At 53.3% G+C, this 23,222-nt stretch overlaps 10 protein-coding genes across 15 annotated transcripts; 4 read left to right on the top strand and 6 right to left on the bottom strand.

Annotated features, from left to right (window-relative positions):
• Window positions 1-45: 45 nt before the first annotated feature.
• TERG_05926 (uncharacterized protein) lies at window positions 46-3,801 on the top strand (the record flags this gene model as incomplete). Its single annotated transcript, XM_003234011.2, has 2 exons — window positions 46-382; window positions 499-3,801. The coding sequence occupies 2 exons, from the start codon at window positions 46-48 to the stop codon at window positions 3,558-3,560; spliced, it is 3,399 nt and encodes a 1,132-aa protein (XP_003234059.2). The 3' UTR covers window positions 3,561-3,801.
• A 597-nt stretch (window positions 3,802-4,398) lies between these two features.
• On the top strand, window positions 4,399-5,335 carry TERG_05925 (uncharacterized protein; the record flags this gene model as incomplete). 6 transcript variants are annotated; one of them, XM_047750064.1, is made up of 5 exons in its annotated part: window positions 4,399-4,401; window positions 4,738-4,891; window positions 4,958-5,098; window positions 5,154-5,246; window positions 5,307-5,335. In XM_047750064.1, the coding sequence occupies 5 exons, from the start codon at window positions 4,399-4,401 to the stop codon at window positions 5,333-5,335; spliced, it is 420 nt and encodes a 139-aa protein (XP_047606737.1). The 6 variants fall into 6 exon arrangements, with proteins under 6 accessions (XP_047606737.1, XP_047606734.1, XP_047606736.1 ...); XM_047750061.1 differs by having other exon boundaries at window positions 4,738-5,098; XM_003234010.1 differs by lacking the exon at window positions 4,399-4,401 and having other exon boundaries at window positions 4,699-4,891.
• A 247-nt stretch (window positions 5,336-5,582) lies between these two features.
• TERG_05924 (uncharacterized protein) lies at window positions 5,583-6,344 on the bottom strand (the record flags this gene model as incomplete). Its single annotated transcript, XM_003234009.1, has 1 exon — window positions 5,583-6,344. The coding sequence occupies one exon, from the start codon at window positions 6,342-6,344 to the stop codon at window positions 5,583-5,585; it is 762 nt and encodes a 253-aa protein (XP_003234057.1).
• A 1,689-nt stretch (window positions 6,345-8,033) lies between these two features.
• TERG_05923 (uncharacterized protein) lies at window positions 8,034-10,295 on the bottom strand (the record flags this gene model as incomplete). The annotated part of the gene is made up of 3 exons (XM_003234008.1): window positions 8,034-8,226; window positions 8,279-8,919; window positions 8,979-10,295. 3 exons carry the CDS (start codon window positions 10,293-10,295, stop codon window positions 8,034-8,036), a joined length of 2,151 nt encoding a protein of 716 aa, XP_003234056.1.
• Window positions 10,296-11,304: 1,009 nt separating this feature from the next.
• On the bottom strand, window positions 11,305-12,951 carry TERG_05922 (acyl-CoA desaturase; the record flags this gene model as incomplete). Its single annotated transcript, XM_003234007.1, has 3 exons — window positions 11,305-11,337; window positions 11,561-12,606; window positions 12,675-12,951. 3 exons carry the CDS (start codon window positions 12,949-12,951, stop codon window positions 11,305-11,307), a joined length of 1,356 nt encoding a protein of 451 aa, XP_003234055.1.
• A 1,962-nt stretch (window positions 12,952-14,913) lies between these two features.
• Window positions 14,914-15,335, top strand: TERG_12351 (uncharacterized protein; the record flags this gene model as incomplete). The annotated part of the gene is made up of 2 exons (XM_047751318.1): window positions 14,914-15,115; window positions 15,310-15,335. 2 exons carry the CDS (start codon window positions 14,914-14,916, stop codon window positions 15,333-15,335), a joined length of 228 nt encoding a protein of 75 aa, XP_047606733.1.
• A 12-nt stretch (window positions 15,336-15,347) lies between these two features.
• On the bottom strand, window positions 15,348-17,029 carry TERG_05919 (uncharacterized protein; the record flags this gene model as incomplete). The annotated part of the gene is made up of 5 exons (XM_003234004.1): window positions 15,348-15,737; window positions 15,798-16,429; window positions 16,488-16,540; window positions 16,600-16,939; window positions 16,990-17,029. The coding sequence occupies 5 exons, from the start codon at window positions 17,027-17,029 to the stop codon at window positions 15,348-15,350; spliced, it is 1,455 nt and encodes a 484-aa protein (XP_003234052.1).
• A 225-nt stretch (window positions 17,030-17,254) lies between these two features.
• Window positions 17,255-19,312, bottom strand: TERG_05918 (uncharacterized protein; the record flags this gene model as incomplete). The annotated part of the gene is made up of 4 exons (XM_003234003.1): window positions 17,255-18,348; window positions 18,397-19,034; window positions 19,097-19,174; window positions 19,242-19,312. The coding sequence occupies 4 exons, from the start codon at window positions 19,310-19,312 to the stop codon at window positions 17,255-17,257; spliced, it is 1,881 nt and encodes a 626-aa protein (XP_003234051.1).
• Window positions 19,313-20,004: 692 nt separating this feature from the next.
• On the top strand, window positions 20,005-21,370 carry TERG_05917 (uncharacterized protein; the record flags this gene model as incomplete). Its single annotated transcript, XM_003234002.1, has 2 exons — window positions 20,005-21,247; window positions 21,300-21,370. 2 exons carry the CDS (start codon window positions 20,005-20,007, stop codon window positions 21,368-21,370), a joined length of 1,314 nt encoding a protein of 437 aa, XP_003234050.1.
• Window positions 21,371-21,591: 221 nt separating this feature from the next.
• TERG_08882 (uncharacterized protein) lies at window positions 21,592-22,824 on the bottom strand (the record flags this gene model as incomplete). The annotated part of the gene is made up of 1 exon (XM_003234001.1): window positions 21,592-22,824. One exon carries the CDS (start codon window positions 22,822-22,824, stop codon window positions 21,592-21,594), a length of 1,233 nt encoding a protein of 410 aa, XP_003234049.1.
• Between the last annotated feature and the right edge of the window lie 398 nt (window positions 22,825-23,222).

The raw sequence follows: 23,222 nt of genomic DNA, 5'->3' as shown, positions 1-23,222 counted from the left end.
ATCTAGAGTCGAGCTTGCAGAGGTAGAGTAAAGGTCGCCATGACGATGTTTGTCGACGCTGACCCGCTCGCTCTCTCCGCCGTCACCGCGCACCGCTATACTCAGGCTCAGGGCCAGACTCAGACTCAGACTCAGGCTCAGGCCCAGGCACCGGCCCAGGCCCAGGGCCAGGAACGTCAAACCGCACAAGAACAGGAGCCGAGTCCTCCGAGCTCTCACAGTCCGTCAGACGAGGTGCAGTCGCCTGTCAAGCCGGACGGGTCGCCCAAGAAGCGGAAACGCACCAGAAAGGCCGCCACGGGCAAGAAGTTCGAGTGCAAGCACAAGGGCTGCGGGAAGAGTTACTCGCGAGCAGAGCATCTGTATCGCCATCAGCTAAATCGTACGTATCTCTCGCTGCGCATTCCTGTGGTACCTGTCGGGGTGTTTCGTGGTGTTTTGTGGTCGTGGTTGACATTTTGACGTTGACGTCGAGCTGACATCGTGACTTCGCGAAAGACTCGCCCAAACAAATATATCGATGCGAATTCCCCAACTGCTTCCGCACCTTTGTTCGCCAGGACCTGTGCATCCGGCACCAGGAGCGCCATAATACCCACGGCTCGCAGCTGCAGAAGCGCGATCATGTCGCTACTCAGGGCCCGGGCGCGGGCTCGCCGTCGTCTGCCAGAGATACAAGCAACAACCCGGCCAGCGAGGCCAGGTCATTAGCAGGATCGATACCTCCTCGCTCACAGATAGCTGAACAGGCTGTTAACGGCGCCGGCAGCAATGGCTTCATGTCTGTGCAGGGCTACCTGGCCTCTAACATGGCCGGTTCTGCTGCTAATGCCGGCGCTGCTGGTGCTGGTGCCGGTACTCCTACAGAGCTCCACGCCGGATCACTACAGACACCCCAGAGCACATATCACAAAGGCAGCGCGGACTCCATACGGCGGCAGTCAGATGGAAATACAGGGGAATACCTTGTTCCGCAGCAGAAGGCCGTCTACGGTGAACCAAACTGCTCCAGCTACGAGCCATACAACCATACTAATAATAATAATAATACCACGCATAATAACACGCCACAGCCACCATACTCGATATCACCGCTGAACGGGGCCACTGAGGTAGGTCCCGGGACGTCTGTTGCGTCCGACTCCGTACAGTCACGGCAGCCGTCGATATCAAGTCCTGCCGGGAACCATACCGTGTCTCCATTTGGCATGCCGTCCGGCTTGTTGGCAAACGGTATGGCTACCAACACGTACATGCCACAGAGCCAGAACATGCACATGCCGGCTGTCCTCCCTGGCTCTGGCTTCACAGGCCCCGTCCTGAGCAGGTCCCACAGTCAGTCTTCGTCTGGTGCAAATCTGGCCAGCACCTTAAGCCAGATGACCTCCATGCCAACGGCCATGCACTCGGAAACATCGGTATCCAACATGGACTCAGTAGGGCCATATGCCCTGCCGGTGTTTGGCAGCGAGATACTGAATCGCTCTCCCTTTGCCCTGACTGATGACTTCACTGCCTGGCTCTTCAATGAAAGCTCGAATACGTCGTCCGCAGCTGGGTTCCCTGCAGTATCAACGATAATGCCCAACTACCTTGACCCATTCTCCGGACAGATCCAAAATCCATATTACCCTACGGATTCGACTGCCATATCCGGGTATGTTACTGGGAATCCCCAGCAGCAACAGCAGCAACATCATCCAATGAGCGTTACCAGTATTCTTGACTCTGGGCCGCCATACTCGGTTATGTCAGAAGAGAAACGAAATGAACTGCTAGATCTAATGCAGACGAGGTTCAATGAATCCGGCAGTGGCTCACTGAAGAGCCGCAAGGAGACGTTCATGGAGGGCAATATGGATGCAGACAACCATATACTCAGTCTGCGCATGATGCAGACATATATCAGCTCTTACTGGTATCATTGCCATGCACAACTGCCTATCCTGCACAAACACACCTTTACACCAGATAAAACACCTAATCTCCTACTCTTCGCTGTAATGGCCCTTGGAGCTGTTACTTTGGATAACAACCGTGGTCAGCAATTTACTGATACGGCGTCAGAGCTGGCAAACTTCATCTGCGTTCATCTGCGATGGGAATTATTCATGGATCCCGATTTCAGGCCACCGGCAAAACTCTGGGTCTTTCAAACACTGCTACTTCTTGAGACATATGAGAAGATGTACTCTACACGAGAGCTACATGAACGAGCACACATCCACCATGACACCACACTAACACTGATGCGCCGTGGTAGCTCCCTAATAGGCCGGACAGCCTTCAACTCGCCTCCGTCTCCGTCGGACAACCGACAGCGCCCAGGAGTCCCCTCATCCTCCGGCAGCTCTGAGCCAGTCCACTTTGACGAATCATGGCTGCGCTGGATAAAGTCGGAGGGGACCCGAAGAGTTGCATTTGCTGCGTTTGTCTTGGATTCGACCCATGCCACTATGTTCGGACACTCGGTGAAGATGGCCGCCCACGAAATGAGGCTGCCGCTGCCCTGTGACGAGAGTCTCTGGTCTGCTCCTTGTCCTGCAGAAGCGGCCAAGGTACAGCTACGTCTCAATTCCAGCGGGTTCAAACCAACAATGTTCCTTGAAGGACTGAAGAAGACATTGACGGGCCAGACGGTGCGAACTAATGCCTTTGGTCGCACAATCATTATGGCTGGGCTTCTGAGTGTAAGCTGGCACATGAACCAGCGAGATCTACAAGTTAATTCCTTGGGTGTCTCTCAAGTACCCGGCTTCAGAGACAAGTGGAGATCCTCCATGCTCCGAGCATTTGACAACTGGAAGCGAGATTTTGATGAATCTCTAGCCAACGACCCCAGCCCATCTACCGGCAGCTATTCATCGTCCGGTGGGTACCAGCAACGGCAGCAGAACCTGTTTGAAGAAGACGTCTTTTCCGAGACGAGAAACGTCCTCCACCATCTTGCTCATATGGCTTCTCATGTCGACGTAGTGGACTGCCAGATATTTGCTGGAGCCGCCCGGCTGCTCGGACGAGCCATCACACCTAGAGACTTCAGCTGTGCAAAAGAGAAAATGGTCGAACGATGGGCCAACAAGGACTCAGCTAGAGACGCTACTTTCTTTGCATTGAAATTCTTGTCACAGGTCCTGCTGCGGAATAACCATTCAAGGCCAGACCATCAAGTGACCGGATCGAGCATGAACGTACAAGATTACTGCGCGAGAGAGGACTTTATCATGAGCCGGCCGTGGGTACTCTACTTTGCTGCCTTGGTCGTCTGGTCATATGGCTTTGCACTGGACGGTCCCATCCGCCCATCACCGCCTGAACTGACCACGCCCGAGCAGCAACGACATGACATGTACGTCTTCCTCGAACGAGTGGGCGGTGTCCATCACCCTAACGACCTTGAGAAGATCCGAGATCGAAATCGGTGTATGGGACTTCTCATGGTTTTGCGGGCAGACTTTCTCAACACCAGATGGGAGCTGCTCCACGAAGCAGCCAACCTCCTAGGAAGCTGTATCGAAAAGCTCAAGGGCTCTTCTATCACCATCGCCCCAAGCTCATAAACAACAATCTATCTATATATCTACCTACCTACATCTACATTATATCTACGGACGCCTGGTCTGGTCTGATATTTGCAACCGACAAAAGTCATCACCTTTCACCTACATCCGCTTCACACCGCCGCCACTTCATCATCAAGCGACTCCCTTTTCCGTTCCAGCGCTACTTGACTGCTCTCCGTGCTTCCTTGTGTTTGTTTTGCTCTTCTCTTTCGTTTGTTCTGTGTCTCTGGCGCTTAGAAAGTAGGATATCGAGGGCGCATGTTTTTGGCCCAAGGGAACTCGGGGCTACAAAAAAAAAAAAAAAGGTAATGACTGGTAACTACTATTGGGACTTCACGAAGATTCTCCTTTCTCTTACCGACTCGCTATTCAGTTGAACTGGACTGTCTTTTTCGTCTATGTCTTCGTTTCGCCTTCTTCATCTTCTCTGGGTGCTTGTTTATACAGTCCTATCTCGACTTTCCGACCCCCTAACGTCTTGTAATTATAACTATACCACCATCGTCGACGCTCTATCTTCCATCTCTCTTCTCTTAGGCTTCATCTGTAGAGTACTGTACTTTCGGGGTCGTTAGTCCCGGTGTATGCGCTGGTCAGGGGCTTGCTGGTGGCGTCCCGTCTCCCATGGCAACGAGACGGCTGGCCTGGCCGCAGCGATAAGCAGAGAAGAAAAAGCAGCAGATCAGCAGAAGACAGACAGAAAACACTCTCCTTGACATATAAACCACCATCGCCATCCACCTCCAGCTGTCCAGCAAGTAAAAGAAGACATTCTGAACCCTCTGCCCTCTATCCTCTTCGCCTACGCAACTGGGGAACACAAACACGCAGAACCATGGTACGTGAAAAATGCTCTTTTGCTCCCCTTGCCCTCCCTCGCCGCCGCACCCAAGAAACGAGAAACAGCGTCTTGTCTGCCTCTGCCTGCGTCGCCACAGTAAACAAAAAAAAAAAAAAAGCTGCCTTGCGACTTGCCAGAAGATCCAGCCTGCGACTGCGTTTCGTTTCGTGTGGTTGTCTCCCGAATTCACCCTGACGTGGCTCTCGGAGAATAAGAGGCCTCTTGTCATCCTCAACCAGCGAATTTATTCCCCAGGAACCAGACAAGCACACTCGATAAATTCAGTATATCATCATGGCATCGGCTAACGAGAACCATAACAACGGCGACAAGGCCTCTACAAACTACAAGGAAGCATTCTCCCTCTTTGATAAGCGCGGAACCGGCCGTGTTGCCCTGGAATCGCTAGGTGATCTGCTGCGGGCATGCGGACAGAACCCAACGCTCGCTGAGATCAGCGACCTGGAGAAGGGAATTGGCGGAGACTGTGAGTTGATACACTGGCTGGTGATTGAAGCAAAGGCAAAACAAAAACTGATATATGAGGGTTTAGTTGATTTCGATGCCTTTTCCAAGGTGCTCAACCGACCTGGTGGATTCCGTGACCCAGGAGAGCCAGAGGAGTACTGCCGTGGCTTCCAGGTCTTCGACAAGGACATGACTGGCTACATCGGTGTTGGACAACTTCGATACAGTAAGAGTTACTGCTCTATCATAGGAGTAGCCGGTACTAACGGGTTATGCGACAGTCTTGACCAACCTCGGTGAGAAGATGTCCGATGAAGAGGTTGACGAGCTCCTCAAGGCCGTCGACACCAGCTCTGGCGAGATAAACTACACCGGTAAGTTGTCTCTTGGTTTTCTAACAGATGGGCCAGCAACTAATTTACAAACTTCTACAGAGCTCGTCCGAACGATTCTTGCCAACTAAACTGTCCAACCCTTTCAAACCTCTTTTATTCCGGCCTCGGTGTTTTACGTGTCACGAATATATCATTTCTTTTCACAGCTTGTTTATGGATAGGGAGGGAGTCCAGAGATCATCCTGTCACACGACGTCGAAGAGTATCTTTCTTTGGTGATAAGCGGTAGAGATCGGTGTCTGGGCCTTTATTTTATGGAATCGTAATATCAACTTCTTGTTAAAACTGACAGATCATTACTTTCGTCAACATTCATTAACCTGCCTTCTTTGCAAGAGACTCCCACTCTGCCCAGGACTCCTGCTCAATCTTAATCTCCGTGCCCAGCTCCTCTGTCTCGACCAGTGAGCCGGGAAGGATATAAATAACCTCCGGTTCCCTTGTGCCGGAGACGTTGCTATCTTCCCCTTCTATCGTCCCCCCGGCACCACCCTTGTTCTCCTCTACTTTCTTAAAGTGAACCTCGTCCAGAACATACCCGAGCACGACCTTGCACCGACCACACCGCACTAGTAGCCGTTTCTCAAACCCGTCTGCTCTCCGTAGAATTATCGGTTTTCTATCCGGTGTAGTTGTTGATAACAAAATTGTGTAATGTTGCGACGAAGACGAGGAGGCAGAGGACTTCCCTCTCCTCGAGCCCGGTTTCAATGTAGCTGATTCCATCTGCTGTGATATCTCGGCCTCTCCCGAGTTTTTCTCGTTGTGTCTTTTGACTTTATCCTCCTCTTCCTCGTCGTCTTCCTCTTCGCCGTCATCTTCATCCTCTGCGCTGGCAGACTTCTTCGGTAGAGGGAGTATTATCGCATTGTCTAACGCTGGGGCACGTCTTCGAGGAAGCGTAGACAGATCCTGTGTGGATGCGACGAGAAGATGGTTGCAGAATCGGCAATGGTAGGTTCTTATAGGTATGCGGCTTCGAGGTTGGCTGGCTTTTGATTGTTCTGCATTGAGCTCCTGCTGTTGCGGAGTGGGCGATTCTCGAGCGGAAGAGTCCTGGGATGTGGTAGTCACCATTATATCTTCAACCTGACTGGTTCGATGTAGTTTCTAAATTTCCAAACAGCTTCAATGAGAAATCGAACTTCTCTGTCTTGTTGTTTTGCTTACTCAAGAAGTTCAAAGCTGCAGGTTGATAGCTGTGCCACGTGACCGTCAAATCGTCCATAGACCAATTTGGAAAACTTCTGTTTATTAAATGCAATTGAATATTCTCTACGTCATAGGAGAAACAGAAATTGATAGATGCTAACAATAGATTCTTCGTTGGTAGTAGATTTTTTGCCCTCTGGTGAGTGGAAAATTGATATGTGTGTATAGGTTATTCAGCCTTATTTGGCGTTATCTGTAATTTATGTGATAGTATCTAGAACCAAAGAATCTGTATATCATTACACCACAAAGTACGACTTACTTAGTTGCTGGTCCACAAGTATATATACCTGTGATATGTACAATCTATGTAACCGGTAAATAGCCTTCGACCAATACAGCGTCAAAGTCGTACATACCAAACCCCGAAAGAATCAAATTTATCTTTCAAACAACCTCCCGTGCCGCCCCTTCTTCGTGTATATCGGCATACCCCAACAGTAAATGTGTCAAGGAGTCGAAGAAGAAAAAGCCACTGTCCACATTGCCACGACATTTTGGCGCTGCTGACCCCTAATGATCACGCTGTCTTAAACAGACGTCAGGCACACCATCAAGTAAATCGGACAGTTCAGATAGGCTCGCAATAGCATATCTATTCGGTAAGGTGTAACGTGGAGCCATGGCGATTTTCGTGACACCCCACGTAGCAGGGGTCGACGCCAGGCGGCCAGGTTATAGACTCGTCGCTTTCGATCGCTAAGAATTCCCAGAAGAATCTAGATCTAGGCCGCGTTCGCCGCCCGCAGGGAGAGAAAAAGAAAGAAATGGCGGGATGAAAAACGTACGAAATAGGCCTGTTGGTATCATCTCTGTATGCTGGCAGCGACAGCTGGGTGCGAGTGTGGCTGCAGGGGTATTCCAAATCTTTTGACTCAACGGCTTGCTATCGGCGCCTCAATCCATTTTGACCACGGTGATAGCATCTGCCTTTGACTTGTCATTTCTCTTCGGCGCTGGTTTGGCCTGCCATTGTAGGGTGTACTTTGTAGTTGTTTTTCCTCCAAGGAAGAAAAGTTGAAGGTTGGAACCCTGGCATACACGTGATTCAATTAGTAATTGAGTTCATACCATCTGTAATTTAAGTTTGCATGAAAGTTTAAATTTAGATGTAAATAAACATCAACGTTGCACCTTCCCATAGTACAAAATGCACCTTCCTTTCTCTATTTGAGTAAACAAACAAACAACCAAGCTGGGTTTAGATAGTAACACGCAGTGAGTATTCTTTCTGCCTGGAATTGGTTTAGTTGCTAGATCTGATGCAAAGATGCGGAAGGCGGCAATGATAGAGCTGTGATGTTGACGCTGTATGGAAAGAAAGGAGTGAGAGGAGTGGTAAGGTATGCTTGACCTTTAGATATAATGACTAAACTGACTAGCTAGTTACGAGCTCTAAGCTAAATGAACAGCAACCCAACCGCAGAACTTGCACCGGTAGAACATGCATGCCATAATAATGGAGGTGAATGTAAAAGCTCAGAAAGAGGATGTATAAAGTGACGATAACTCGAGCTTAGTTGAAGCAAAGTAGACGGACGGAAGAAGAGGAGTCTAGGCGAGGCCAAGTTCCTTGTAGAAAGCGTCTGGCTTTGGTTCACGGCCGAGGAATTCCTTGAGGGTAGTCATTTCATCTTGGCTTCCTCCCTTCTCGAGGACGGAGTAGCGGTAGCGACGACCTTCTTTCTTGTTCATAGGGTCGTCTTTGAAGACGGTGTAGAACATGTCGGTGGAGTATACTTGGGAGCTGTAAGGTGTTAGTATATGTCAAATGCATCGTGTTAAAGGGTACGACATACCTGAGATAGCCATAGTATCCAGCATCGTAGCCACCCATGAGATGGCCAAAGGTAGCTTCTCCGTGACCCCAGGAGTAGCCCTGGCCTAGAACCTCGGGTCCGTCGAGAGAAGCAATCTCCTTTCGAAGCTTGTTGTACGTCTCTGAGACGTTCATGGCCTTGATTTCCTCGTGGTCCTTGGGCTCATGGACAGTCATGTCGAAGATTCCAAAGTGGAGTTGTCGCAGGTTGAACAGGGCGGCATTGACATGCTTCGTCTTGATGAGGTTCTGAATCAGATCGTCTGGAATCTCAGCTGCGGGATCTGGTTTCTCTCCAGCATGTTCCTTCCACGCCTTGTAGTACTCTGGTGAAATGGTGGAGTAGTGCTTGCTAAGCGACTTGAGTTGGGAGGGAGTCCAGCACCAGTTCTCAAGCATCTGGCTGGGAGCCTCTACGAAGTCACGGACGGTGTTGGTGCCGTGGAAGCGAGAGTAGATGGTCTTGGAGACAAGATCGTGGATTCCGTGGCCGAGCTCGTGGAAGAGAGTGACGACTTCATCATGCTTGAGCAGACTGGGCTTCTTCTCGGTTGGCTTGGAGAAGTTGCAGACCAGTGCGGTGGCAGGGTATCGACGAGATCCATCCTCTTTAATGAAGCCCTGCACTCCAAGGTCAGTATTGAGCTATAGGTGTTGATGATTGGTAGGGATGAACATACCGGCTGCAGGTTGAAGTTAGCGGCATGGCCATACTTGCCCTCGCGAGGGAACAGGTCAAGATACAAGTATCCGACAAATCCGCTCCCCTCGCCCTCGTCGTTCCAGACGCTGAACACCTGCACGTCTTCATGCCAAACGATATCCTCGCCCTTGCCCGAGCTGGAAATCTTAGCTCTCTCCTCACCCTTGATCTCAACAAAGACAAGACCAAAGATCTGCTCGAAGATCTCCAGCATGCCGCGGATAGTAGTCTGGAGCGGGAAGTACTCTGCAATCAGCTGGTGATCGAGAGAATAGTCCTTCTCCAGCATCATGCGGTCATAGAACCTATGGTCCCACAGGAAATAATGTCCATCAAACGCCTTCTTCTGAGTCTCGACATCTTTCTTTTTCATCTCCATGAGCGTCTTGATCTCCTGCTTCCCGCCATCCGTCAGTCTAGAGCGCAAATCGCCCAAGAAGCTATCGACTGTCTCGGGGTTCTTCGCCATCTTATCCTCCAGCCTGAACGCGGCATGGTTAGGATATCCCAGCAACCTAGCAGCTTCGTCACGGAGAAGCAACGTTTCCTTGAACAAGGGTATGTTCTGATTGCACTTGTTCTCGTTGGCTATCATAACCGCCTTCCTTGTCTCGGGCTCAATAGCGTACTTGAGCGTGGGGAAGAGATCAGGGTATTTAAAGCTAAGTCTCAGCTTGCCCTCGTTCTCACCCTCACCCTTCTTCAGGCCCGAGAGCACATCCTCAGGAACCCCAGCGAGCTGCTCCCTGGTAAACCACAGCCCGCCGTTCTCCTCGTTAAGGTTCTTCTGGAACTCAATGGCAATATCGCTCAGCCGCTTCTTGATCTCTTTGAATCTGTCCCGCTTGGGACCCGCAGGCAGTCCGAGCCCGTTACGTAGGTAGTCTTTGTGTTCCTTCTCGAGCAACTTCTGAGACTCCGGGTCGAGCTTCTCGTTCTTCTTGACCGCTGCGTCGACAAGCTTGTACAGGTCCTCGCGCATGGCAGACTCGATGCCGAAGTCGTTCATGAGCCGCTCGGCCTCGGTGGAGGCATCTCGGAGCTTGCTGTCTGTTGAGACGGACTGGTAGAAGCCTAGGATATGCGACTCGAGGGCCATGGTGTTCTCGTCCCGGGCCAGTGGAAGCACGACCTTGTCGAAGGAGGCTGTTTCAGCAGTAACGTTTTTGGCGACGCCATCCTGGATGGCACGCGAGAGCTCAATGAGGCGCTTTGTGTCTTCCACGACGGAGGTGGGCGTGCCTGTGAACAGCGGCGGGGGCTGAGGGGGTGATCGCAGGGCAGAGGGAGCCATTGAAGCTGTCGTGAGCGGTCTGGAGGCGGTTGTTGACCGTAGAAGCGATGCTCTTGTTGGTGTTGATGTTGCTGTTGTTCTGGTTGTTGATGTTGATGTTGTGAAGTTGGAGCGAGAGGGAGGAAAGATGAAGGCGGGGCGGGCGGCGCGCAGGGACGGCAGCCCGAGGGCGGGGAAGCGCAGAGCAGGCGCCAGGATGAGGACGGCGACCACGAAGAGCGGGAGGGCGAGCAGGAAGAGGGAGAGGGAGCGCCTCGTAGCCAGCGCCAGGATGACGGCCAGGGAGCAGCAGTTTCTTCTGTGTAACTGATAGCTGGTGGCTGGTCAGAGCCAGTCGCAGTGGCTGTATATATAGTCTGGTGTAGAGCAGATCTAGATAGAGATCTATATAGTCTGAGGCTGCAGGGAGAGTGACTTGCAGCTAGATGAAGCTGTGTATGCAAGACAGCAAAGAGAGGATGTTGGCCTTAGGAAAAGACAGCCAAGCAGTTAGTTATAGCTAGCTAGTTTTACGTAATAGTTATGGATCTCTGCTAAGATGATCATGATCATTAATTATGTTTATTGTCTGGTAGTTAAAACACTTTTTGGTAGACAAAGACACTTGATAGAAAGCGCAGGTAAGAGAAAAGGATAAAACTCTGTAGTAGCCTCCCCCCTCCCAATATAACTAGTTCCTCTTAACTCCAGACCCCAGACACAGCACAAAGAGACACAAGACACACATAAAAGAGACACGTGAATAACTAAAGAAAAAGAAAAGAGTACAAAGTTATTAGATGGCGGGAGGCCTGTTGGTTTCCCTGGCCATAGCACGGCATAGTCGACGACGGTTCTGACGGGGGTCATGAGGAGGCAACGAAGGGAAAGGGGGTTTCGTTCCGGGACCACGGAGGGATGTTTCCAGGTCGGAGGGAGGGAGCCTGTCTGTCCAGTGGCAGGTAATAGCTCCAGCTCCAGGTTCGAAGGATAGCATCCTCATCGGAGGATAAGAAAAAAAAAAGGTCAGTCATCCACGGGCCCATGACGTGACTCTAGTCGTCTACGCAAGGAAAGAGACCAAATCGTTAACCATCATGTCTTTAAGAAGAAACGGGTTAGAACAGGCAGGACGCTGAAAGACGCTGAAGCAACAAGTCGAAGAAGCAGCAAAACGACGGACGCAGGAAAGGCGTTTAAGCGGCGCCAGCAGACGGGAACGACTCAGGGATCTTGGTCACCTGTGAACCAGCACGAATGATACGGTTTCCAGACTCATCACGTACAAAGTCGACTTCCTTGTTTTCCTTTTGGGCTCTCTTCCAGATCTCAACCTCGCATCCTCCGCGGATGACGCCGACTCTCATGGTGGAGAGCAGGTTGTGGGCGGCGTTGGAGTGGTTGTAGACGCCGCCGTTGAACATGGCGGTAGCGTCCTTGCCGATGCCAGAGTTGATCATCGCCTTGCCGCCGGGGTGGTCCTTGATGAAGTCGGTGACGTCGTGGACAACACCGGCGACGGCAATCAGACCACGGCCGTTCTTGGCCTGCTCGACGTATTCCTCCCATTCCATGACGGGCAGCTGGTCGAGCGGGATACCCCAGTCGAGCTTGGCGCGGCGCTGGTCGATCTTCTTCTGCAGCTGCTGGACACGGCCCTTTTCGATCTCGTTGGCGCGGAACTGCTTGAGGTCGTAGGCGAGGCCGAGCTGCTTCCAGATCCAGATGGTCCATTTGGTGGGGTCGTACTGGTGCCATTCGATGGCGTTGCGGTAGTCTGACGGGAACTCGTGGTGGAAGTTGTGGTATCCTTCGCCGAGGGTGACGAGGGCGGTGATGACATGGTCTCGGGGAGAGTTGCGGTCGTCGAAGGGCTGGTCACCGAGCCAGTGGGCAAGGGAGTTGACGCAGAAGGTGGCCTGCTGGACGAAGAAGATGCGGAGGATGCCGGCATAGATGAATCCGCCCATCCAGTCGCCCCATCCGAGACCGCTGACGAGCGCAGGGAAGATGAGACCCATGGCGATGACGACCTTGATGTAGTTCTTGTGCTGCCAGACGACGACGGGGTCCTCGTTCAGGTCGGTGATGTCAGTACGACCGATGCGCTTGGGGTTCTGCTTCATGATCATCCAGCCGATGTGGGAGTAGAGCAGCCCCTTGCGGACGGAGTAAGGGTCCTTGTCGGTGTCGGTGTAGCGGTGGTGGGCACGGTGGTCGCGAGCCCACCATCTGATAGATCCCTCCACGGCACCACCACCGACGGCAGCCAGGTAGACTCTCAGGGGGAGAGTGGCAGAGTACGAGCAGTGAGCCCAGAGGCGATGGTATCCTACTCTCGTTAGTATAATACATTCATTGTCCTTTTTTCATATATACGTTTATGTGTTTTCTACTTACCAGCTGTGATCCCCAGGCCGGTCATGAAGTAGTAGACCACCGCCCAGATGGCAGTCTTGAAGTGCAGCGGCACCCAGAAAGCCTGGATACAGCCAGCCAGAGGGACTCCCAGGATCAGGGTGACGTTGAGCCAGTTGACGTGCTGATACCAGTTGGCGAGGGTCATCTTGGTATCTGTGATATGCGGCTTCTTGTCCTGCTGCTGCTGAGGAGTCTGAGCCTGAGCCTGAGCCTGAGCCTGAGCAGGCTGGACAGTCGACAGACCGGCGTCTCCCATGGTGTCGTTTGTTATTCTGGTGATATTCGGAATACCCAATGTTGATGTTGATATCAAGTGGGAGAAGCAAGACTCCCTTCGACTCTACCGCAGAGGAGGCAGAGGGTCGACAATGATGACGACGGCGGCGACGGTGATGACAGAGGCAAACAGCAGAGTCTACCAGAGCTGTCCTGTTTGTCTGTTTGTCTGTCTGTCTGTCCAGGAGGAATGATGATGCACTCTGGAGGAGGATGGCGGGATCTAGTTATATAAACACCCCAGCCAGGCAAAAAAGAAGATGGCACCACCAGAAGGGAAAAAGAGAAAAAGCGCTAGAAGAGCCTGTCAGCTGCCCGCGTCTTCCCTGCCTGCCTGCTTTGCTGCCCTCGCATCCTCTCCTTGTGCAAGCCTCCGTCGCCCTCGCCAGCATCTTTGCCTTTTTGCCTGCCTTGTCCTCGCCGGCGTCTTGTTGGGGCGGAAGTGGATGGGACAAGCTTTTGCTTGCTTTTCGCGGTGCCTGAGTGGAGGCTGCAGGGAAGGGGGCTTTGGGTGCGGCGGCCGCTGGTATCGCATTTACAATACACGACTCGCTGTTGGCTGCTGCTGCCAGCGCTCGACGGGGGCCTGCCACTGCTGCTCCTTTGGGCCAATTGCAACTGGGGGCTCCTCCTCTGCGGCCTGGCTTCGTCTCAGCAGGTTCTGTGCATAGCTGGTGCTGCTGCCGGAGCATCTCTTAACACTGAAGGCCCTCTAGTCGTTGCAGAGTCGATCAGCCGTGACATGACGATACCTGCTTATGTAAGTAATACGCCCTCCAACGGCGCTGGCCTCGCCTCCCAACAAACTACATCATCGAACCGAGACTGCGTCGCCACAGAGAGAGAGAGACAGACTCTTGCTCTCCGTCTTTTTTTTTTTTGGTCTTTAGTCGTCATCTTTTATCTCTTATCTTATCGCTTATCTCACACTCTCTCATTACTCTATCTTCTTCTTCTTTAATTGTCTTCTCTAACCGTCTTCTCTTCTTCTCTTCGTCTACTTCAAAACGTCGCTTTTTGTACCAGACAACTGACTACCCAAAGAGGACTAGCGTCAAAGCACCTCTTCCCCAACAGAAAAAAACCTGCCTTCCTTGGCGATGACTAAGAGATGACTAATATGACTTTTTTGCAGCATCTTTCTCAAAAGGGAAACAGCCGAGGCATCTCGTCCCCCCGGATGATAAGATAAGCAGACCTTCAAAATCTTCAAAATCCTTCCTTGCTGGACGCCGGCCTCCTTGTAAGAAACATCTGCTGCGACCGAGCACTTGCATGCGGCAGATCTCCTTTTCTTAAGTATATCCATGAAAGTCCCGATCGGGAGTCTTGAAGCTGCCGGGGAATTTTCTCATCGCCGGCCAACCCATGACGGGCCCCGGAGAGTGACGAAGCTTCCCATGTGTTCTCCCATCCGCGGTTCCTCCGGCCACGCCTTTCTCTCTCTCTCTCCCCGGATCTGCCCGACTGACTAAGAAACTTCTGCACACAATTCAACAGCAAACAAACAGGCATATTCTCACTCTTTCTATTGGAAGATTATCAGACATGTATGATACAAGGACAAGCATCGATCAAAGAATGCAAAGCAGCGACGCCAATGGTGCGAACACCGTGCTCAACAGAGGATTCACCACGCCCATCGATGCATACCACCCTCCGCACGCCAAGTTGCCCAACAAGTAGGTGTAGAAAAGTGGCTTTTCGAACGGGCCTTCGATGCCGTGGTGGAACCACTTCAGCTGCAATATTACTACACAATTATTATTATTATTAGTTGTTGATGTTTGCATTAGTGTGCAAAACTCGTTTGATGCACAGGAGGGAATAGTTTCACCGGGGTATATATCTCCGGCTGGGGGGTTGGGGTTGAGCCATGACATGATTTATGGTTTGAGGATCCATGGTGTGACTTACTGCCGATCGTGGGGAGGATCATAAGATGCTGGAAGCAGATGCCGATGATGTCGTAGAGTTTGCTCTTATGCGAGCGCAGCATGGGCAGCACGCTGGTGAAGCCGTAGGTGGTGTGGACCAGCACTGTGTACGCGTTGAAGCCGATGCCGAGGGCTGTCAGGCCGACTCGCCATGGTTGACTCAGGAGCATGGTGACGATGTTATTGTTGACTCTGATCTTATTGTAGGTAGGCATGTGAGATGGTGTAGATAACGGCGGTTTATATACCATCGCTACGTCGGAGTCGGGGAGGTTATCGAACCGCGATACGAACAAGCTCTTCTGACCAAGACGATGCCGAGATCGTTCTCGTCAAAGAATTGCTATATTTACATACGCTAATTCGCTTCTACCAGCATTCGCACTGGTTACTACATGTAGTAATCTGGCAGGACAGACAACATTAATCAACTTGCTATCTAGACGTCACCCTCAACCATGCTCCGGAGCAATTGCTCTGTATCGTCCTCCTCTTGCTGGGTGTCTGGCTCTGTAGACTGTAGATCAACAGCCTCCAACCACTCCTCATCTTCCTCCTCGTCCTGGCTGTCCATAATCTCAGCAGGTAGACTCGTACTCGCCAGCACAGCTTCAGCCGGTTTCTCCTCTGGCTTCTTCTTCTTCTCTTCTGCGCTCTCCTCCTCTTCCTCCTCGTATTCTTCCTCACTATCATGCTCAATCTTAGGCCGACGAGGGAGTTGAGCTCCAAGAAGCTCATCCCCGTCAAGCTTCCTTTTCGCAGTCACAGGCGTCACCGTGCCCCTTGTACCACCCAAGCTAATCGGCAGCCTCATAAACTCAGCCAGGCCCTAAAGGACTAACATCAGAAAATAAGACATCATCAACCTCCATAAAGACCAAAAACATACCTCATCCTCTACAAGGAATGGAACAATCCTCTCCACGGCCCGGGGCAAAACAGCCTTCTTGCCCGCCCTAAACACCTCCGCAATCCTGATCCGCGCCATACCAAACTTCTCACCGACACCAGCATCCAGCCAATGCCAATACAATATCACCCGCGTAGCCACGCTCGTGTCCCACGTATACCCCGATATCGCAACATGCAGCATCGGTTTCTGGCCCGAGCGAAACCGAGTCACCATCTCATTGACCACGATCACAGCACAGTCGAACCGAGACGCAAGAGCATTGAGGTTCGAAGACAAGCTGCCTATCAGTTTCCACCAGAGTTTGGACTCCTGCGCCTCCTTGTTGGCCCTTGACCCTGCGCCGGGGAGGTCTTTGCCTTTGCCCAGCTTTGCAGGGAGCTTGGATCGGAACTCCGAGCCGAAGAGACATGATATCGAATCTACCACTATCAGACCTGTGTTGGGTGGCGGGAAGTCAGCGATAGGATGGGATATCAGGGCCAGCAGGTGGGCGAGCGTGGTAGGTTGGAAATGGAGTAGGTTTTGTAGTCGCTCCTGGGTTTCGAGGGGGTTGCTGTCCCTTGATAGCATCTTTTCAAACCTGGACATGCATATTGGACCAGCGGTGTCTGGGCCCCTTAGTTAGTCCCATGTCGTTAGTAATTCAATGTAGAAGATCTGCCTTACCTATCCATATGACCGTCTCTCCTTGCTTCAATGCATTCACGGCAGTAGTCATACTAGGTAAGGCCAGTCAGTATGGTAAAAGCACCCAGAAGGGAAAAAAAAGCCGACTTACGCCAGAGAGGTCTTGCCGGATCCCCGTGGTCCCGAGAGTTCCGTGATTTCACCTCTGCGAATACCCGGTGACAAAGGAGTTTGTGACTCTTCAGCGTCTCTATTCCCATTGCTGCCAGAATCAACATTGCCATTCCCGCCTTCTGCACCAGCTGCACTCGGACCTAACTGGGTCCATCCCGGAAGCGCAAATGGGGATGCAGCTGGGAGAACGTCGGCAGGTGTATTTGTAGCATGGTTTAAGGGGGGTATCAGGGCCTTGTCGAGGTGTGGTAGGCCAGTAGAGAGAGGAGCCCTTCCAGTTGATGAGCTGAGTAATTGGCTGGGATGCTGCGAGTGGACTATTGGCCGGTTAGCAATGTGTTATTTACCGTAGAGCGTATATACGTACGTGTTGGTGTTGCTTGGAAATTAGCTGTGTCTCTGTTCATGGCTCACCATGGCCATCGAGACGGCAGTCGACAGAGAATCCCTCATCAATAGTAATAATAGTCCCCAATGTGTTAATCACATCAGCCGTTCAATTAGGCGACGACGCGAAAACGCGACTACGCGAAGGCTTATCGATAAGACGAAACTCTAATTCCGCCTCAATATCAAGGTCCTTGTCAGCTGTTGATCCTGTCTATATCTATGTAATATGTTCTATATTATATCTACACGCCGGATTGCATGACTTGCTTCGCCTTAGCAACGACATCCACCCAGACAGGCGGTTTCGACCTGCGATCACCGACGACATTCTCAACATCCAGGCCCCAACGCATAAGGAAATCCTCACTGCCCCATTCGCCCGTCCCCATCAACCCAATCGGTATCTTCCCCTCGGTATTCTCGTCCGCGATCTCGCCTTCGTTCTTCGCGCCCTCGGGAACTACAAATCCCGCAGGCACATTAATCGCAGGGAGACCAGTAAAGTTAGCCAACCAGATGAAATTCATCGTTTTCAGCGTCTGGTCTCCATCGCTGATACCGTACTTGAGCTCCTTCTGGTCCCGAATCGGCCAGCCCGCGCAGCTGGTCGTGGGCGTCACAACGATCATACCCGGGTACTCCTTCCATAGCCAGGAGAGATGCTGCATTAGCAAGCGACGAAGCTTCTGAGCAAGCAAGTAATCCGTAGCAGGCGTTTCGCGGCCCAGACCAAGCAGTATCTTGTTCGGGGCTGTAAGGTTGGATGTATCGGGGAGCAAAGTTGCGGCGTCAGTGAGGATGGTGACGGCGTGTGCGATCTGGCCTTCAACCAGGTAAGGTATCTGGATGGGCACGACGGTGTAGTTGTGTTTATCTGCGAGGGTAGAGATGGCGGAGCGGCAGAGACGTTGGATTGCGGGCGTTGCCTGGGAGAACCACGCTTCGGGGACTCCGAGGTATTTGGTGCCGTTGGGACTGCAGGGTGCGAGTCTTGGAGAGACTGGCAGGAAGGGTGAGGTTGGTGGCGGGCAGCCTATGATGCGGTAGAGTGCGGAGAGGGATTGTAAGTCTGCGGCTATGGGCCCGTTGACGGCACAGGTGTTGGAATGGTTGGGGCCCGGGTGGTGGGAGATTCTGCTGTGGGTTGGCTTGAGGCCGTAGACGGAGCAGAACGAGGATGGGATGCGGATGCTGCCGCCGCCGTCGCTTCCGAGGGCAAAGGGGAGCAGTCCGACACTGACTGCGTATGCAGTGCCGGAGGAACTACCGCCGGTATAGTACTTGGGGTTGTACGGGTTGAGGGGAGTGCCGTAGTTCGGGTTACTCCCAGAGGTGTCTACACTGACTGTTAATACTTGTTTATGGGGGTATTGTGTATACATACCCAGACCAAATTCATGCATGGACAGCTTCCCCAGGACGACAGCTCCGGCCTCCTCTAGCTTTCTTACACACCAGCTGGCAATGGAGCCACCGGAGGATGCAGGATCGCTTGTGTAATCGTTCAAGGAGCCCAGACAAGTCTTGTACCCATCGATGTCGTACTCGTCCTTGACGGCGGTGGGTATACCATCCATCAGTCCCCGTGGGCATCCTTGCTTATACCGTAAGGTTGACGCTTCAGCCGCAGCCAGAACCAGGTCAACCCGCGTCTCGAACCAGGCAGCAGAGTGTTCTCCCGGCGGCGTGGTATCTCGGCGTATAAGCGGCAAGATGGCCTTTGCTACCGCCGTCGGCGTCAGTTCACCCGAGACGTACATGTCATGGTAGTCTTGCACAGTGTAGTATCTGGCGCGCGACGGCACGGCGGTAGACGCCAGCTGCGGTTCGGCGGTATAAACCTTCTGTCCATTCGCTTCTTGGGTTTGAAGGGCGTCATCGTCTTCGAGGATCTCGGAAGTAGGGACGACGGTCGGGTCGACTCGCGGCTCGTAGTCTTCGAGCTCTTTTCTGATCTTGCGCAGGCTGGCGAATCCGGCGTTCTTCCAGATGAGGTGTCGAATCATGCCCACGTACTCGAATCTGCAACACGACACGACGCCCGTCAGCGAGGATGACAATTGGCGATATGCAAGGAGACTTACACGAAAGCAGCGAGGACCAGCACGAGGCCGCTCATGGTGGGATTCTGCTTCCGCTCATTGCGGTATGCGACGTCCGGCCTGCGTCGTCAGCGGTACTCATCAGTACAAGTTGCAAGTAAGTGCAAGTAAAAGCCGCCAAACTCACCCCTTTCGAGGCTCCGGGTAGGCCAGGAACTTCCTCATCTTTCCGTCCATGGCAGCTCTATCGCCGTCCATCGTCGTCCGTCTGCCTCTGGCTTCGTCTCTACCATGAAGAAGGTCGAACGTCGAACGTCGACGTGGAGATTCCTGAGGCTGGCGGGTGGAGCTTTCTTTGAACCCGGGGGGGGGGGGACCAGCACCAGCCAACACCAACCAGCCGAGGTCCAGCCAACACCAGCCAGCCGCAGTCAGTCAGTCAGTTACTTCCGATCACCGCCGCTCATCACCCAAAACTAAGAATTACGAAACGACGAACTGTGCTCAGAGGGGACTCCGCAGCTGATCGATCGAAGGCACGCTCGGCCATTCCAGCAAAACGGCTGAGATCGCCGGACAGCCGGACCTAGCGACGAAGGGCGTGGGCCGGGCCGGAGGAAGCCCAGATAAGGCCAGGTAAGGGTTCGTTCGCAAAGGCCGAACCAGCCAGGCGAAAATTTACTGACTAATTGCCGTGGATAGGCTCGTATGCAGTGAGATGCAAATGCAGAAAGAAATAATAGATAACGATTCCTGCAACCAGACCAGCCCATGACCTGGGCCTTGACGTTGGACAGACCGTTTGCGCTCGCGCCCTTTGACGCAGCTGGCATATATATATATATATATATATATCAGGGCTGAAGGCGGGCCGTTGTGTCGAGATACCGAGAAGGGTAGCTAGAGAAGAACGGCCCAAACGAAGACCAGACGAAAAGAAGGAAGAGAAAATGCTGTTTCTTCGCGGGATGATGCCACGGCTGAACCTGCCGGTTCCCGTGGCCATTGCGCTGCTATATATACTCTTCGTCTTCCCCGTGATGGGAATGGCATACTACGAGCTGAAGAGCCGACGAGCACGAGCCCGCACGCCCAAGGGATGCCGCAAACTCGGCCTTCACGACGGCCACTCGAACCTGCACGACGAGCACGAATACAGCACCGACGGGCTCAAACAAGGCCAGGAGAAGTCGGGGCCACGCATCAAGGCCCTGATAGCGTACCCTATCAAATCCTGTCGAGGCATCGAGTTCAACTTCACGCATTTCAAAGACAGCGGCCTCGCCTGGGACCGCCGCTTCTGTTTCGCAGAGTACACCTCCGACGACAACGACGACGAGGATAACGGTAAGAGCGGACACTGGGACGCCAAAACCCTACGAAACGGCACATACTCCCGTCTCGCCCTGATCCGGCCTGAGCTCTGGATTCCCGATCCCACCAGCCCGACGTACGACAAGCGCCTTCGCAGCGTGAAATCAGGCGGTTTGCTACTCATCTTCTATCCACGCGACACCTCCCGCCTCCCACCCTGGACCCGTCTGGGGATCAAGCTCGGCCTGCTGGAGAGCGAGGACTGGTTTAGCATCCCGCTTAACCCGCCGCAGGACTCGAGCGAGTACCCCCTCGAAGAGCTGCGGCTGTTCAGCATCCCTACGCGCGCGACGAGGTATTCGACGCATGTCCCCGCTGCACTGGCGGAGTTTCTAGGCAGTAAGAAGCCACTGGGCCTGTTTAGGGTGCACGCCGAGCATGTGCGGGTTGCGGTGGGCAATGCGCCGAGCGAGAGGGAGCTGGGGTATGTTCCCGACAAGGCGTTTAGCGATGAGTACCCGTTGCAGATGCAGAGTATGGGCAGTCTGCGGGATATGCATGGGCGGACGCAGTATGCTATTCCGCAGCTGAGTGTGAGGCGGTTCCGGCCGAATGTGGTGGTGGAGGGAGTCGGGGCGTACAAGGAGGATGCGTGGAAGATGATTAGATTGGTATCAAGTGGAAGCGAAGGTGAAGAGGAGGATGGAGTGGATGTGCATGTGTGTTGTCGGACGGTGCGGTGCAAGCTGCCCAACGTCGACCCGGACACGGGAGAGCGACATGCGGTTGAGCCGGACAAGACGCTGCGGGGGACGCGGGTGATTGACGCGGGCGCAAAGGGCGGCTGTCTGGGCATGATGCTGGTGCCGAGCAGGCCAGGTAGGTCCAACATACTTATTTATGCGTATGATGATGATGCTAATGGTTGTAGACTTTAGGATAAGCGTGGGAGACGAGGTGAGGGTGGTGTCGACCGGCGAGCACTTCTACAAGAGAGTGTAGTAATGTAAAAAGGATAGTGAAGATTAATCGTGTTCCATAAGCCTTTACTTACAGCAAGCCGCCCATCTATAGTAATAGTAAATAGTAAATAGTAATAATAGTAAGAAGCGGGTAAGAAGAGAAGCGGTGATGTCTATGCACTTTTCCAACCCCATCTAAACCCCCAATACTTTTCAATACCCAAAAGAAGCAAAATAAGAAAAAAAGAAAAAAAAAAAAGATTAATATCTGTCCAGGTCTAGAGGGACTTCCTGGATGGCTACCTTGGGGACCTGGGGGACAGGCAGTTTCCGCTGCGTCCCGTCCGCACGGTGCATAATGTCACTTATCGACGGCCCCTTGACACCGGCCCCCAGCGGAGGAGGAGTAACGGTGGCTGTGGCTGCAGGCGTTACGGGAGCAGAGTAAGTGGAGTGGGTGAGGGTGGAGTGAGAGGAAGAGGTGTCTGTATGAGGCTCCATGGGCGCCAGGGCAGGAGCCGGAGCATGAGCAGCCAGACTCAGCTGTCTGATGGAGGGCAGCTGGAGGTCCGGCGAGACATAGGAGTACGGCCGTAGCCTGGGCGAGTGGGCGGGGGTGGCCAGCGGGGTGTGGTCTGGCGTAGGCGAGAGAGAAGAATGAGAGAGCGTAGGAGACGAAGGAGCCGTTGAGTTGGGCGAAGACGGACGAGACCGTTTTGTCCTGTAGGCGTAGTGGTTGTGGTTATGGCTGTGACTGTGGCCGTTGCTGCTGTGGTGATGGTGGTGGGGGTCTTGGTGTTGGTGTTCGTGGTGCTGGTGCTGGTGATGGTGGTGATGGTGATGCTCTTCGTCCGAGTGGGAGCGGGTCATGGAGATGGCGTAGGCGGAGAGCGAGGGCAGTCTGGCTGGCGCCTGGGGGAGGCCCGGCACAGGGGGTATTTGTATCTGAGTTGGAGAGCTGCTGGTGGCGGTAGTTACAGTTGCGGGAGTCAGGGCAGGAGGATAGTGGTTGTACGCTGTCCGGTGTCTGTACGTAGAGTTGTTCGTGGTGGTGGTGGTGGTGGTGGTGGTGGCGGTGGTGGGAGAGGGAGCGAGCTGGTGGTCTCGCTCGACCTGGCTGGCGGCCGAGGCCAGCATGTTGATGTCCATGGTGGAGGCAGCCGAGGCGGGCGCCGAGACGGTGACTGGCCTGGCGTAAGGGTTGAGCGCGGAGGGCGAGTGAGCCGCATAGGGGACAGCGTAGGAGTGAGGCGGCGAGACGTTGGGAGAGACCGCCTGGCTGACGGGAGCTGACCCTCGCCTTGCCATCGAGCATTGTAGCGGGAGCAGCAGCAGCAGCAGCAGCAGACGGAGGAGCCGGCTGGTGGTGGTGGTGGTGGGAGTGGTGGTGGTGATGCTTGCCGGGCTTCCTGGGGTTGGAGTGGATGCGCGAGTGCCTGGTGAGCTCGTCTGACCGGCTGAATCGCTTTGCGCATCCGGGGAAGAGGCAGGCATGCGGCTTCTCGCCTGTGTGGGTGCGGATGTGTCTTGTCTGGTGCTCGAGGCGGTGGAAGGCCCTTTCGCAGAGGGGGCACTTGTACGGCCGCGGCAGCTCCGGCTTATCGTCCGGCATCGTCTTTTTCCTTTATCGACGTTGTGGGTGGTGTTGGTGATGCTGTAGTAGAGGTGGCAGAGCAGTAGTAGAGTAGCAGTGTTGGAGTGTTGGAGTGTTGGAGTGGTGGTGGTACGGGGAGTCTGAGTCGAGAGTCTGAGTCGAGAGTCTGGGAGTCTGGGGAAGGCTGTCCTTAAGTAGTCGGAGATCCCAGACGCCTCCAGAGTCAGCCGAGCCAGCCTAGCCAAGCAGCGTCACTCGGGGATGTCACGGCAAAAGTCAGCAGAGTAAGACGCGGCAG

The sequence above is a fragment of the Trichophyton rubrum genome (genome assembly GCF_000151425.1).
Source record: "Trichophyton rubrum CBS 118892 genomic scaffold supercont2.6, whole genome shotgun sequence".
Lineage (NCBI taxonomy): Eukaryota > Fungi > Ascomycota > Eurotiomycetes > Onygenales > Arthrodermataceae > Trichophyton > Trichophyton rubrum.
This window is presented reverse-complemented; position numbering and strand designations above follow the sequence as displayed.